A 14,444-nucleotide genomic window follows, 5' to 3' on the forward strand; every position below is an offset into this window, starting at 1 on the left:
AAACTTCTTCATTGGGGAACTACTGCGAAACCTGAAAAATCGGGCTTAACCCAAAAACGAAGAACTCAAACATACTTAGGAATTAGAGGAACTTGTCATCACACAAGATGGGCTTAGAGAGGTTTGTTATGGCAGCTGCAATGATCATCATACCATCGGCTTCAGGTACCATGTTCCATGAAATTTTCTGGCTCAACACCCGAAACATTTTGATTCGCTGTATGGCTCTTTCGACATGAACACGGGCCTTGGCAATTTCTTTCGTTTGAAGCGCTTCCTCTCTTGTGAACTGTTTTTTTTCTGACGCAGAAATGGTGGCCTGATAACCTTTACAAAATGTGGTTCACAAATGGAGTCAATAAGAAATCCACGGTCAACCATAACATGATCATCTGGCGTCAGTTCTTTGATGAGACCACTCTGCTCAAAAATCACCCGATCTGAAGCACGACCTCCGTATCCTTGACTGACATAGCTTATAAGACCTCCAGGTGAAATGCCTATCATATATTTTACTGTATTTGCCTTTTTGTAATGAGAGTAGGTACAGATCTTGCACCTCAGGCACTTTGGTGAGGACACTTCAATTTCGGTACAGTCCAGTACTACTCGCACCTTAGGAAACTGCTAGAAGCACTTTGGCAAATTGTCAAGCACCTCCTCTGTTGTTGGCCACACCATGCATGGCTTCAGGATTGCTGCAAGTGCCCGTATAGTGAGCTTTACAGTGTTGCTGCAAGTTGTTGGCGAGCACTGGTACAGTTTACGCAATAAGGTGAAGGGCATGCAGTGCTTCATGTACACGAAAGTCATTATTATCCTGTCCTTTGCTCCAAACATATGCCTCGTTGTTGTTGGAACTTTGCTTTCAAGGGTGTCTATCAATGTCTTGAGCAATTCTGGGTTGTCAATACCAGTTAATGCTGTCAGGATATTTTTGTCACATGCAAAATCGCTAAAGCTTCGTAGAAGTTCTCCAGATTTGACTTGTACTTCTGCGTCCTTTTTATGCACTTCACTTGTGCTGTACAGCTGAAGCAGAGCCTCAGCAACATCCTTTTCACGTTCTGTGACTTTGGCTTGAGTTCGGTGCAGCACAGCTTAAGGTTCCGACATACTCGTACAGATGTCAAGGGGGGTTTCGTCCTCTTGGTTGAAGCTGTCATCACAAGAAATGGGTGGCTGCTAGATAGAAAGAGATGGTAACTGAGTACTTTCAAAGCTCAACAACAATAGTACACATTTGCACATCAAGGAAGCCTGTACAGTGTATCTGCATGTAAGGATACGTTCCTCGTGAGATAGTCTACCAGTTGGTAAAGATCACTGTTGTGTTGTCATCCTTTATCTTTATTAGGATTCAACTAGATTACATTTAGATTGCACTGTTACATCTTCTAAAGCCGCCGCCATTTCTCAAGTTCCTCTCTCTCTCTCTAGGAATGCTCCTCTCTTGGATTATGCAATAGGCTAGAGGCGCTAGTGGTTACTTCACAATACTACAACTCCCTTCCTTCTTTAATGTATGCTTTCGTAGCTATTCATAGCGAGAAGGAGCTTTAACGGTTCTTCCTGACCGTGTTACATAGCTGGTGCTCTTATTATTTTGGGACAACAGGCTGTCCTCCTCATTAGGGGGTAGGATGGGTTCACGACATACAACAGGTTCCTGTGGGACTACAGTTTCGTCATACCACACATTAAAGTCCTGCTGGTCATCATATTGTTGGCCCAAAACATTGCTGTCGCATTGTGCATGACGCAGATGTTTCACATTTCTTATCAATGTCTCCTGACCGTCGAGGCTTCTTAGACGAAAAGAGAATGTGCTGATTTCCTCTTCCACTCTGTATTTCTTTTTTCCGTAGACTGTTGTGAGCTTTCCAACTTTGGGAAGATTTGCAACAATGACAATGTCTCCCACTTTTATGTTAGGCAATTGCTTGTTGCTCTTGTCCGTGTTTTGTTCCATCCTCTCTCTGTACTTCTTGTTGTGATCCATTACCTCTTTCTTCCTCTCCACCTCAGTGTGCCCCCGTTGGAGGTTGAACAACTTGGTTCTCATCTCTCTGCCATATAATAACAAACTTGGGGTCTTGCCTGTAGCACGCGTTGGTGTTGTTCGATACGCCATTAAGATGTCTCAGAGAGCTGTCTTCCAATCCTTGTTCTCTGCAGTAGCGCAGCTTAGTTGTTTCTTTAGGTATCGGTGGAATCGCTCTATCTTACCGTTGCTCTGTGGATAATAAGGTGAACATCGGATATGCTTAATACCGCAGCAGGAGAAAAACTCTTCCATTTCGTGGCTGATAAACTGTCTTCCATTGTCAGTTACAATTTCAGACGGATACCCCATCCTAGAAAACAGTGTGCGCAACCGCACCTTGATGCTAGAAGACGAAGTGTCTCTCATAACAAATGCTTCTGGAAAAGAAGAGTAATAGTCGATTACAGTGAGGATGAAATCTGATCCAATGGGACCAACTAAGTCCATTCCCAGCTTTGTCCAGGGCTCAGGGGGAAGTTCTACTGTTTGAAAGGGATAATCAGCTTTCAATGGCTGATTCAGTGTGCAAGCAGTACAACTGCGAAGCAGCTCCTGCACATCAGAGTCCATGTTTGTCCAGTAGAAGCGTTGTCGGAGAATTTGTTTTGTGCGAACTATGCCTTGGTGTACTTCATGAGCAACTTGAAGCACTCTCTTTCGAAGTTTTCGTGGCACGACCACTCGCTCTCCACGCAACAGCAAATTTTCGAATACCGAAAGTTCATCTGCAAGTTTCTTGAAATGCAAGATCTCAGAGGAACTCTGCACAGGCCATTTTCCTGTTATTACTACTCTTTGAATTATCTTGATTTCTTTGTCGTCGCAGGATGCCTTTTGGAGCTCTTGCAGTGTGACTGCTTTGAGTTCTTCACTCTGAGTTGAACAAATTCGGCTGACGTATTCTTCTGCATACGTACTTCCTTGCATGCCTGGTAGAGGCAAACGTGACAGCATGTCCGCTATGTTCTCTTGGCCTTTGATAAACTGTATCTTGTACGAGTACGGCAGAAGTCGCCAACTCAATCGACGTACCCTTGGTGGAAGGTTGACTGCTTTTTCAGAGTTCAGCATATAGATCAGGGGCTTGTGATCTGTAGTTAGGATAAACGATCGTCCCCACAGATAGATGTGAAAATGCTCTATAGCCCACACACATCCAAGGGCTTCTCTTTCAATTTGGGAATACCTCCTTTCCGTGTCCGTCAGTGACCTGCTAGCATATGCAATTGGTTTCATAGAACCATCCTTCTGACGTTGCATGAGGATTCCTCCTATTCCAACAGGGCTCGCGTCAGTGATTACTTCAGTTTCGGCCTCCAAGTCGTAGAAAGCCAAACAAGGTTGCTCTGCTAGCTTGAGTTTCAAATGTTCGAATGCCTGGTCAACGGTTTCAGTCCACTCCCACGGCACTGACTTCTTTGTCAAGTTATGCAGTGGCTCGGCTAACATAGCATAACCAGGAACAAATTTTCTCACAAAGTTGCACGTTCCCAGAAACGATTTCAGCTCATCAACATTCTTAGGCTGGGGAGCGTCCACTATGGCTTGTATCTTCTGCGGGTCTGGCTTAATGCCATCTTTTGAGACAACATGTCCCAAGATGTTTACGCTGGGTACTCCAAACAAGCATTTTCTTTTGTTCAGTTTCACACCATATTCTTGAAAACGAGCAAAGACATTCTTTAGCCTTTGTGTGAGCTCGTCGTCATTAGTTCCATGCACAATGATATCATCTAAGTACCACACAACGCCATCCAGCCCACGCAGAATCATGTCCATTGCCTGCTGGAAGGCTTCTGGTGCACTGGATAGTCCAAATGGAACTTTCCTGAATTGGTAACATCCATGATGAGTAATAAATGTAGTTAGATATCTTGACTCAGGTGCAATCTCAACTTGCCAAAATCCTCTCTTCAAATCCAGTTTCGCAAACACTTTGGCTCCATTCATTTCTCCAAGTAGACCGTCAATTGTTGGCACGGGGTGTCTTTGACGAATGACGCACTTGTTGACTTCTCTTAAATCGACACACAGTCGTATTTCCTCCGTGTTTTCTTTGGGTACCACCAGAATGTTTGAAACCCATGGTGAGCCTTCTTTGGATTCCTCAATAATGCCAAGTTCGAGCATATTCTCTATCTCCTGGCTCACTGCCTCTTTCAGAGCATAAGGGATTCTTCTCAGACGCTGTGCAACGGGTGCAACTGTCTTGTCTACAGTAACCACATGGTGGTAGTTCTTTATGGTGCCAAGGCCTTGGAAAAGGTTCTCGTTGTCTTGAACCAGCTTTTGAATAGGCTGCACCCTTGTACTTTCAGATGTCGGCACTGTGTGTGCTTTAACTGCTTGAACTGTGCTGGGTTTCAGCAAAATGCCCAGTTCAAATGAAGACTTGCTTCCGAACAAGAACTCTCCGCACTCCTTAATGACGTAAATCTTGTGGACTTCTGTCTTGTCATTCCATGTTATACGAGACATGAAATATCCTGTGCATTGTAGAGGCTTCTCCTGTCCGTAGGCGTAAAACTTCATTTTTGTGTCAAACAGTTCTTTGTGGTTCTTGTACAACCGACGAAACAGTTTCTCTGGCATCAAGTTGTGCTTCGTTCCAGTATCTATGACGACCTTTACTGGCTTACTATCTACCATCACAGTTTCGTGGCAGGATCCACCCACAAAGTATGTGTAGGACGAGTCTTCATCATCGTCATCTTCGCTGAGTTGTGCCTCAACTTGGTGAACCTTGCGAGACTTGGGAGCAGCGGGCGGATTGTTGCCCTTCTTCTGGAGCTTTTTCTTTGTCACTAGTTCACACATTCTGGCCAAATGTCCAATATCATTGCACTTATGGCATTTCAGTGACTTTGCACCACATTCATCGTCAGTATGATTTACTCCACCGCAGCGGTAGCATTGGTTGTGGCTCTGTTCTTTCTTCTTCTTGTGACCGTTTCCGTACCGTTTCTTGTGCGTTTTGACGTGCTGCACCGGTGTTTCCTGCGTCAGTGTCTTGCTGTCAACAACGGCTGTTTCATGGCGTTGGGCGATTTCAAGTGCACTCTTTAGAGTTAAATCTTCTGCAGTAAGGAGCCTGTCCTGAAGCGCCTTGGACGAACATTTCTCCACAAGTTGATCTCTTATCATTTCGTCTTCAAGCGAACCGAAATTACAAGATTTTGCCAGTTCTCGAAGTGCGTTTACAAATGCACTTACAGGCTCATCCGGTCGCTGTTCTCGGTTTCTAAACTTGTGTCGCTCAAGAACGATGTTCTTTTTGGGCGTGTAGTATTCGTCCAGTGCCTTTTTGGTTTCCTTGTACTTCGTCCTTTCTCCAGGAATGTTCGACAGGATTCTTCTGACTTCTGGTCCAATGCAGTGAAGCAGCGTCGCCCTCCTTACTTTGTCGTCGGCGTTGATTAGACCACTGGCTATCTCATAGTTTTCGTATCCTTCCATCCACAGCTTGTATTCGGTATATAGATCAGCTGCATTGACGTTCATGCATGACGGTGGTGGCAAATTCGGAACAGGAGCAGCAACTGCTGCTGTACCAGCGGCCGGAGGTGTCATGTCGTCTTCTGTCAAACCAACGCGGTCGAATACGCAACAACGACGAAATATCTTCTTGAAGGGGCTAGCACCTCACCATGTTCAGCGGAGTCGGATTCTCGGTTCGAGCTTAATCCTCGTCGCCAGTTGTTGTGTTGTCATCCTTTATCTTTATTAGGATTCAACTAGATTACATTTAGATTGCACTGTTACATCTTCTAAAGCCGCCGCCATTTCTCAAGTTCCTCTCTCTCTCTCTAGGAATGCTCCTCTCTTGGATTATGCAATAGGCTAGAGGCGCTAGTGGTTACTTCACAATACTACAATCACAATTGTATATTCATGGAAATTTATAATGTGTTAAGCAACAGGATATGTCCTGCAGGTATTGAAGTGCATTGTGACTTTTCTAAAGCATTTCATTTGTGGAGTAATTAGGAGTCCCCTTTGGGAATGCAGGGTGCACAGGAATTCTGATTATAGTGTAGTGCACAAAACACTAGGAAGATCAAAATGGAGGATGGAGTAAATCTCTGACTAGAACACCAATGACAGAAGTTAACAGGCATATATGCCCACAAAGTCTTGTGTTGAGTAGGAGTGTCGGTTACAATTACTGGTGATGAACTTTGTTCAGCTACTGTGTATTAAAATGCCACCATCAATTATTTTACCTCTGTCACACAATATGTAGCTGATAACGAAATAGTTCATGGTTGCACACCTTGGTTGATAGCCATGTTTCGGTCAAAAATACAAACTCAGGATCACATGAATGCACAAACGAACACATCTGATCACTCTCGTAAACTCTGGCTTCCATCACTTGACATGGAAACGTATAGGAACGCTGACTTAATTACCTGGTATTTGCAAAGTTGAAATAGATACATGGTCAGTTTCATTTCATAAGATGTGGTTTATGCCTCTTTTACAATGCGCGCTCAAGATTTGCGCGAACGACAATAAATTTAACTCACCCGTGCCGTTTCCTGGTGCCTTCGTTGTCTTCGCTCACATCTCTCCTGGCAGAGCTTTCGTTTTCTGTTTTCTTTTTCGGCGTTGAATGTGGACGAATGCGGGAGATTCTGCGACGGGATAGCTTGGGGCTTGAGACGGCGTTCATTGCATGGAGCGTCTGTCAGCAGAGAAGCAAGTTGAAGGATGTGCGTTACATAACGAACTTCTTTCGGTAACTTAACGCAGAACGGTAACTGTATCTTACCTGGGAGAATGTAGTCGTCCCTCGTGAAGTGCTTTGAGAAGACACACATCGCGTTACCCACCGGTTTTCCGATCTTGAGAAGCCGAACCCATTCCGCGCGTTTGTTTACCGTATGACCGTCCCGCAAGCAAGTTTCTTCGGGGTCAGGAAACTTCTGGTAGGCTAGGTTTCTGTTCCGTCTTGCGGTATTTTTGCACTGTGCGACTGAGCAGTGCTTATTGCTCATTGATTTCTGTAACCCAGGAAACTCCATCGGAAATAAAGCAAAGTTTCGACCTAGTTTCAAATCACCACGCGCGAAACAACGTGCTGCTGACGAAGCGCTGCAGTTGCTATCATTCATTGAGTGATTCTGCTGGGGTCCGCTAGGGGGCGAGCAGTCAGCTGGAGAGGCGAATAGATAGTAGCAGCCCAGGTAGGACAATGTACTTCCAGTTCATGAGATCGGCTGGCCAGACTCATCACTGTAGTACGTCATTTGTAAAAAATGCGCACGCAGAAACACCCTCGAATTACACACATGCCTATCGCAAACACCTTCAGTTCATTGCGCTGTTGGGGAAGATAAATGGCGCCGGTGACCGTTTATTGTGCAGTGTACCGTGATGTTTCACTATTTCCAAAGTCAGGCATCGATTCATTGGCTTTGTCAACCAAAATAGAATCCAAGATCTACTTGACCTTCCCTCTGCGAACACCATTCAAACAACCTCGTACTTTAAGTATTTTCTTGGCATTCCTATTTATGTTGCTCCGTAACTCTTTAGTTTATTGAACGTGTGCTGTAGGGAGTAGCCACCAAGAAGCTATATCGGGAACACACGGAAGGAAGATTGCAGCGTGACAGGACGAGCAGAGACGAGGGTGCGGCCTCGAAAGCCGTCAATCAATAGCTGCTCAAACGCCCTCTAAATTCCAATAGAATTTTCGCCCTCTCTTCACGAGCTTCTAAGAGGTTCAGGCTCGAGGAAAGAGAAAGTCTTGGCGGCAATTGCTTTATACCGATAGCACATCCAACATATATTTATAGCTACCGTCAGGATGGCCTCGAGACAGTCATGAACAACCTGCGGATTTGTTAGCTCAATCGGCTATTTACACATCGGTTGCACTGTGCTATCGGAGAAAAGCCAGCCACTGCTGGCGTCTACGAATGCGCACTTTCAGAGGTTAAGCGAAAGTGTTTGAGGAAATAACCCGAGAGATATGTGCAATGCTTGCCACAACCCTTCAGGTGTTATTCATGGTCGTGGCTACCATTGCCTTGTCTCGTATAGTCACTAGTATGTATACCCATGTTCAGCTGATGTAGGACCATAATCATCTCAATAGCTGGCGTCGATCAGTAGAATCAGTGAAATATATCTGACAGATAGATGTTGCCCGTGTTTAGAATACTCAGTGAAAGTACAGTGTATATAGGGTATGCGAAAATATGAGAACAAATATATCCAAAGTGCCAGGCGTGTCGCACGGCTGTGTAGTTACTTGTTTGGTTATGGAGATTTGTCAAGGTAAGCTTAACCAAAGCTGACTGGCTTACTACTCCTACTCCTTACTTGTCAGCTTGCGCGGTTGACCATCCCGCTTGTTTTGTTTCTCAACATTTTAGTTGGTTAGCTAATTAGTTGGTTAGCTAGGTGCATGCTATCGCCCCCCGAACAGTGGAAGTACATTCAGTGACGAACTTCATGATAGTCTGTATAGTTTGCAACAACTGTGTCCGAATGCTGATCTCGTTCTGGCGGGGGATTTCAACTTTCCGCTAATAAATTGGAAGGATGGAATTCAATCGCTATAATCTAATCACAACCTCTCTGCGGAATTCATTGAGAAAATTCTCCTATTTAACCTCACTCAAGTAATCACTGAACCAACGAGAGTTGTTCCAAGCTCCTCTCGTCTGATTGACCTCCTGTTCGTCTCTGATCCCGCCATGGTACAGTTCACGATGCATTTAGACGGACTAAGCGACCATAAAGTCATCCACCTGGGGCTGTCACTGCTAGTTCAGGGGAAATCGCGCGCACAAAAATTGGTAAGGAACTACAGCAAGGGCAATTACAACGCCATGCGCGAAGAACTAGTCTCATTTGCCAATACATTTTCTACAAATTTTTGTTCCCGATCAGTGGAACTGTTTAGAGACAGTGGCAACTATTTAAAAATAAGGTTAATGAACTGATAGACAAGCACATACCACTGACTACTCTCCGCACCGATAGTCGCTGTCCTTGGTTTCATAGGAAGTTAAGGACGTTGACAAACACAAGAAAGGGCTTATACAAACGAGCCAAATCCCCAAACCGTGACGAGGCTTGGCGACGGTATTATGAAACAGCAAAAGAATTCAAGGCGGAGTTAGAACTAATCAAACGTAAGTTCTACTCTGAAGACCTCCCTTCCTTACTCACATCAAATCCAAGGACGTTCTGGCGAATCATCTCTCCGACTTCGTCAAATGACGACCTCGCAATTTCCGGAAGCAATGGTATGGCCCTGGACGACTATGGTAGCGCTTGTGCTTTCAGTGATTACTTTTCCTCGGTCTTTACATATGAGGACCTGAGTTCGATCCCATCCTTACCGTTTTCTAACATAGCAGAAATGTCTATGGTCTCGATATCCGTCAGTGGCATAATTAAGATTATAGATAATATGAAACTGTCATCATCAGCTGGCATAGACAATATCAACAGCAAAGTTTTAAAAAATATAAAGGAGCCCGTTTCAGTCCTACTGGTGCAAATCTTTACACAGTCCTTGAGTGTTGGGCATGTACCTGCTGACTGGAGAGTGGAAAAAATTATCCCAAATCCTAAATCAGGTCCACGCCACTTGGTCGAAAGCTATCGCCCAACATCATTAACGTTTGTGCCCTCTAAAATACTGGAGCACATAATATTTTCCAATGTTATGTCTTTCCTTGAATCTCAGAATATGCTGTCCCCCCTCAACACGGATTCAGGAAAGGGTTCTCGTGTGAGACCCAACTTGCAGAGTTTACTAACGATATACATGCAGCAATGAATGCTGACAACCAAACCGATGTTATTTTTCTAGACTCCTCCAAAGCATTTGACCGCGTACCCCATTCTCGGTTACTGTACAAACTGTCCTGCTTCGGAATTCATCCTGCACTAATTAACTGGATTCACCACTTTCTTACTTCTCGTGTCCAGTTCTGCTTAGTTAACGATTCTTCATCTCCGCTAACGAACGTAACATCTCGTGTAAAACAGGGTACAGTTCTTGCTCCCCTTCTCTTCCTGCTTTGCATCAACGATCTCCTGTGATCGTCCCTCGCCGTAGCCGTAAGGGGGACGGAGCACAAAATTACCGAAGAAAAGGGGATACACTCAACGTGGGCACCCGCAGAGGCGAGAAGGAATGACAATCACACACTTCGTTAACAACAACAAAACGTGATTTAATGAAAGCTCAACTGCAACGGTGTTATTCACTTTACATGAAAGATTACAGGAATCGCGACAATGATACACATGAGATAAAGCGGACCCAACTTAACTATATCGCATGATATGCTTCAAATGAACAAGTATACAAAAACGCGCGGGAAATGAATGCGCGAATCATGTACAAACGAGGTAGACAGAACAAGCGGCAAGAGTGACTGTCTCTGATTTTGCGCACCCCGACGACACCACATCTTCACCAGGCCATGGACGATGGCGTGGCAGACGAGCTCTGAAGATGACTTCGGCAGTGACCTACGCGGCCGGCTTTCCATGCTGCGGCTTTCGATTGCTGCTTCCGTCGATCTTCATCCGCTCTGGTCTCCATTCTTGGTCCACGGCCGGGTCAAACAATAGCGAAGACGGCGACTTGGCGGCAGGCCTACCGTCCCACTTGGAGGCTCGGTCCCAGGAGCTCGGCTACCGCCCTCGTCGATCCGTCTCTTCGCTCGCCACATCGTCGTCGGGTGCACCTCTTTCCGGTCAGTCACGGCCAGCTGGGCCTCTTGGTCGTAACTTCGGTTGCCCGGACGTCAGCGCAGGTGGAAGGAGACTTCGGGGACGAACCCTCAGGTTGAAGGTGGGTTCCAGGCATCAAGGCGCCGCCGTCGTCCATCTCCCTCCGGGCATCCGTCCGGGCTCCCGCTCTGGATCACGTCTTGATGACTGTTCGCTGGTTCGGACCCTCGACGTAAACTGCGATTGTCTGTTTCGGCGACTGTCCCACTCTCTCCCTCTCTCGAAGTCACCCATGGTTTATATAACCTTCCCGCGCCATGACACAGCCCGGGTCAGTCACGTACGCCAAACCAAAAACACATGTGCGTCCGAGACTGCATTCGAAGAACGCTGTAATTGCCACTGCTTCCGTTAACATACAGTTATGCTGCCTTCTACACAAAGCCGCGTCTAGGGGAAAACAACACTGTCTAAGGGGGAGCAGATGTCACCCTTCCCACGGAGAGACACTGCGCACATGCTAACTAAAGTTTTATGGTTTTCAACTGTGGGGGAACACGAGCTCTTGCAACCGTTTGGAAGTAACAGGGCGCGCTGTCCCTTTGGTGCTAGATAATTGGAAAAAGTCTGTGAAACCGATTTTGTCAAGAAACTCGGACCGTCACACTCAGTGGCGTATCTGGAGCTACCTGCGCCCATGGCAACATGGCTAACACGATGTCCTTAGGGATGCGTTTTCGTGTGGTCCGCACTAGGTTTCACACTACAACCTCTCTAATAGCGGGTGCTTTAGATCATTTATGAATGTGCCAGGTTGAGTGCCCGACCTGGCACATTCACCCGACCACATAATGGCGCCCCTGTTCACCTGGCGCCCATGGCACCTGTCCACACCTGCCACACCCTAGATACGCCACTGGTCACACTCCCCCTATCATCCCTCTCAACCATGCGTCTTTTCGCGGACGATTACGTCGTCTACAGAACAGTGTCGGATTTGCAAGATCAAGTTGAGCTGCAACGGGACCTTTGTAACATAGGAAGGTGGTGCTCCCTATGGCAGATGCAACTCAATAGCTCCAAGAGTAAAATAGTTCAGTTCTTCAGGAAGCGTGAAATCCTGGCCTACGAGTATAGTATCGGTGACGAAACTCTCAGCCACAATGAGTCATACAAATATCTTGGTGTCACAATCACAAAAGATCTGCAGTGGGCCACCCGCGTGAATTCAATAACAGCGGATGCCAACCGAGCTTAGGCTACATCAAACGAAATCTGCGCCTCTGTCCTCACGTTCGCCTCCGGGCTTAGGAAACTTTCGTAAGACCCAAGGTTGAATATGCTTCCGCCATCTGGAGCCCACATCAGCTTAACCTAATATCCTCCATTGAAGCCATCCAGAATAGGGCTGTGCGCTTCATCTCCTCTTCATGTTCACGGTCCACCAGTGTGTCCTCATTGAAAGCCAGTTTCAACTTTTCTCTTGCGACTAATATTTTGTTACTATGCCTTGCATCAGAGTCATCTCTGTAACCTCGATTTCTGATTACTTTCGTTATATTTATCCGGTTTTTGTTTTGTTATGTCTCTTATTGTCAATTCACATTGATGCAGTGCTAGCGATTTGTTTTGCGATTTGCTCTATTATAGCCAGTTGTACAATTGTTGTGATGCTGCTGTACGTTATTAAAGGGGCGTGCCTTCGTGAAGCTGCAGTATTGCCGCTTTTTGGCCGCCCCTAAACAACTGATGTAACATGTTGCGTCTATATTAAATAAATAAAGAAAAAAGAAAAAAACATGCCACTTCTCAGCAATAGACGTAGAATTGCTAGGCTGTGCTTAATACACAAGATGTACCACCATCCCACACTTTCTCACGGGTTGTTTCTTATCCCAGACTACGTTTCTAACCGCATCGACCACTAAAAAAAAAAACAAAAAAAAAACAATAAAACAAGTCCCTTGCCGCACAAATAATTTTCTTCATTCTTTTGTTCCATCTGCAATATCGGATTGGAATAGTCTTCCACAGCGCATTGTAGACATTGTTAATCCGAGTGCTTTCCGGTACGAGCTATGTACATATTTTCAGTGAATAGCTTTTTGGAAAGTTTCTCTTTTCAGTCTCTCTTTTCCCCCATTGCTTTCTAACATGTTATATAATAGTACGTGTGTAAACATTGTATAATTTTAAGTTTGTGCTATAATTGTAGCTCGCAGGTGTTGTTGTTGACTGGTTTTGTACCACTTACTGAACTCTCCACTTTTTTGTCCACCCCGGTTCATGTAATGCCCCTGGGCCCTTGAGGTACAAGAAGAAATAAATAAATAAATCTGTTGTTGAATTCGTTCATGATAAGTAACAGCCTGTTAGGGACTTCTGTTTCTGTTACATGGAGGTCCAGTTTATTACTGTAGAGACAGATACATAAGGTACGTGTGTACCGGCAGATAGTTCCAAGGAGACTGCGCCTTAGCGTTCGTCTTACGTGCGGGAGAACAAAGTTCACTTGACAGCGTCCGGCCTCGAGTGTTTCGTGCAGGTGTGTGTGTCTCGAATAACCGCTCACATGATCGGTTGCTATTCGGCGTACGCAGCACTCTTTCCCACCCATGAAAAGTGGTCAGTGATGTGACCTGTGTCGCGGTCGGAGCGAATATCGATGTCCATCGGTTTCTGTCGGCTCCGATGTGTCATCTGTGGCGCCATGGGCTGCGTTGGACGGGTCGGATGCGTGGGCTGTACCACTTTCGGTAACCGCGGTATCTGGGTCCGCATCTGGTCAAGGTGGCGTGTGACAATACCTTGGGCCGTTTGCACTTTAGCGATGCGACTTCCTAGTCCTTCAAGCAGGATACCCGGCATCCATCCTGGCCGATCGCATTGTTTGCGCACGTAGACAGGTGCTCCAGGTTTCAAACGACTGTCCACGTCTTGCTGGGTTGCCTTTTGGTTTTTGAGTAGATGGGCCTTGATTATATCCAAGCGACTACGTGGCAGAAAATTGAATAACATTTCCGCAGGAGCCATTCCCGCATGGGCAGCTGATGGTGCCCTTCTGTGGTTATGTAACCAGCGTTGGAGCAGGATTTCCAGTGGTCCGTCCGTCAGCTGCTTAAGAGCTTTTTTTACGCTTCTAACAGCCCGTTCTGCAAGTCCGTTTGGCTGCGGATGATAAGAAGCTGTTCGCATGTGGCGAATCCCATTTCTCTTTACGAATTCTTGGAAGGCCGCACCTGTGAATGTGATGCCGTTGTCAGTTACGATGCACGTTGGTAGTCCGAAGCGGGCACATATGTCCCGGAGATGAACAACGGTCACTTCTGCAGTTGCTGATTTTACCGGGATAGGCTCTATCCAGCCAGAATGACTATCAACGACGACTAATATCATTTTTTCCTTCAATCGGACCCGCATAGTCCATGCGTATGCGAGTCCACGGTTCGGCGGACGATGGCCATGATAGTGGCTCTTGAGATGGTGGTGGTGATGCCGCCTCCTGGCATATCGGACACGAACGTACTCGTTGTTCCACGTCTCGGTCGATTCCTGGCCACCAATCAGGGTTCTGATGAATGCTTTGGTTGCATTAATTCTCTGGTGTGTGCCGTGAAGCTCTGCCAGCAGAGCGTTTCTTGCTCGTTGTGGTATCACTATGCGCTGTCCACGAAGTATCGCGTCTTTT

The 14,444-nt window shown here is 46.0% G+C and overlaps 2 protein-coding genes across 2 annotated transcripts; both read right to left on the reverse strand.

Annotated features, from left to right (window-relative positions):
- Window positions 1-2,143: 2,143 nt before the first annotated feature.
- On the reverse strand, window positions 2,144-5,617 carry LOC135371712 (uncharacterized protein K02A2.6-like). Its single transcript, XM_064605685.1, has one exon. The coding sequence runs from the start codon at window positions 5,615-5,617 to the stop codon at window positions 2,144-2,146; it is 3,474 nt and encodes a 1,157-aa protein (XP_064461755.1).
- Window positions 5,618-13,339: 7,722 nt separating this feature from the next.
- On the reverse strand, window positions 13,340-14,152 carry LOC135371713 (uncharacterized protein K02A2.6-like). The gene has a single exon (XM_064605686.1). It carries the CDS (start codon window positions 14,150-14,152, stop codon window positions 13,340-13,342), a length of 813 nt encoding a protein of 270 aa, XP_064461756.1.
- Window positions 14,153-14,444: the final 292 nt, after the last annotated feature.

The sequence above is a fragment of the Ornithodoros turicata genome, unplaced genomic scaffold, assembly GCF_037126465.1.
Source record: "Ornithodoros turicata isolate Travis unplaced genomic scaffold, ASM3712646v1 Chromosome12, whole genome shotgun sequence".
Classification (NCBI taxonomy): domain Eukaryota; kingdom Metazoa; phylum Arthropoda; class Arachnida; order Ixodida; family Argasidae; genus Ornithodoros; species Ornithodoros turicata.

Excerpts from the sequence above, each read along its gene's own strand:
- LOC135371712 (XM_064605685.1), bottom strand. The coding sequence starts at position 5,617 with ATGACACCTCCGGCCGCTGGTACAGCAGCAGTTGCTGCTCCTGTTCCG.
- LOC135371713 (XM_064605686.1), bottom strand. The coding sequence starts at position 14,152 with ATGATATTAGTCGTCGTTGATAGTCATTCTGGCTGGATAGAGCCTATC.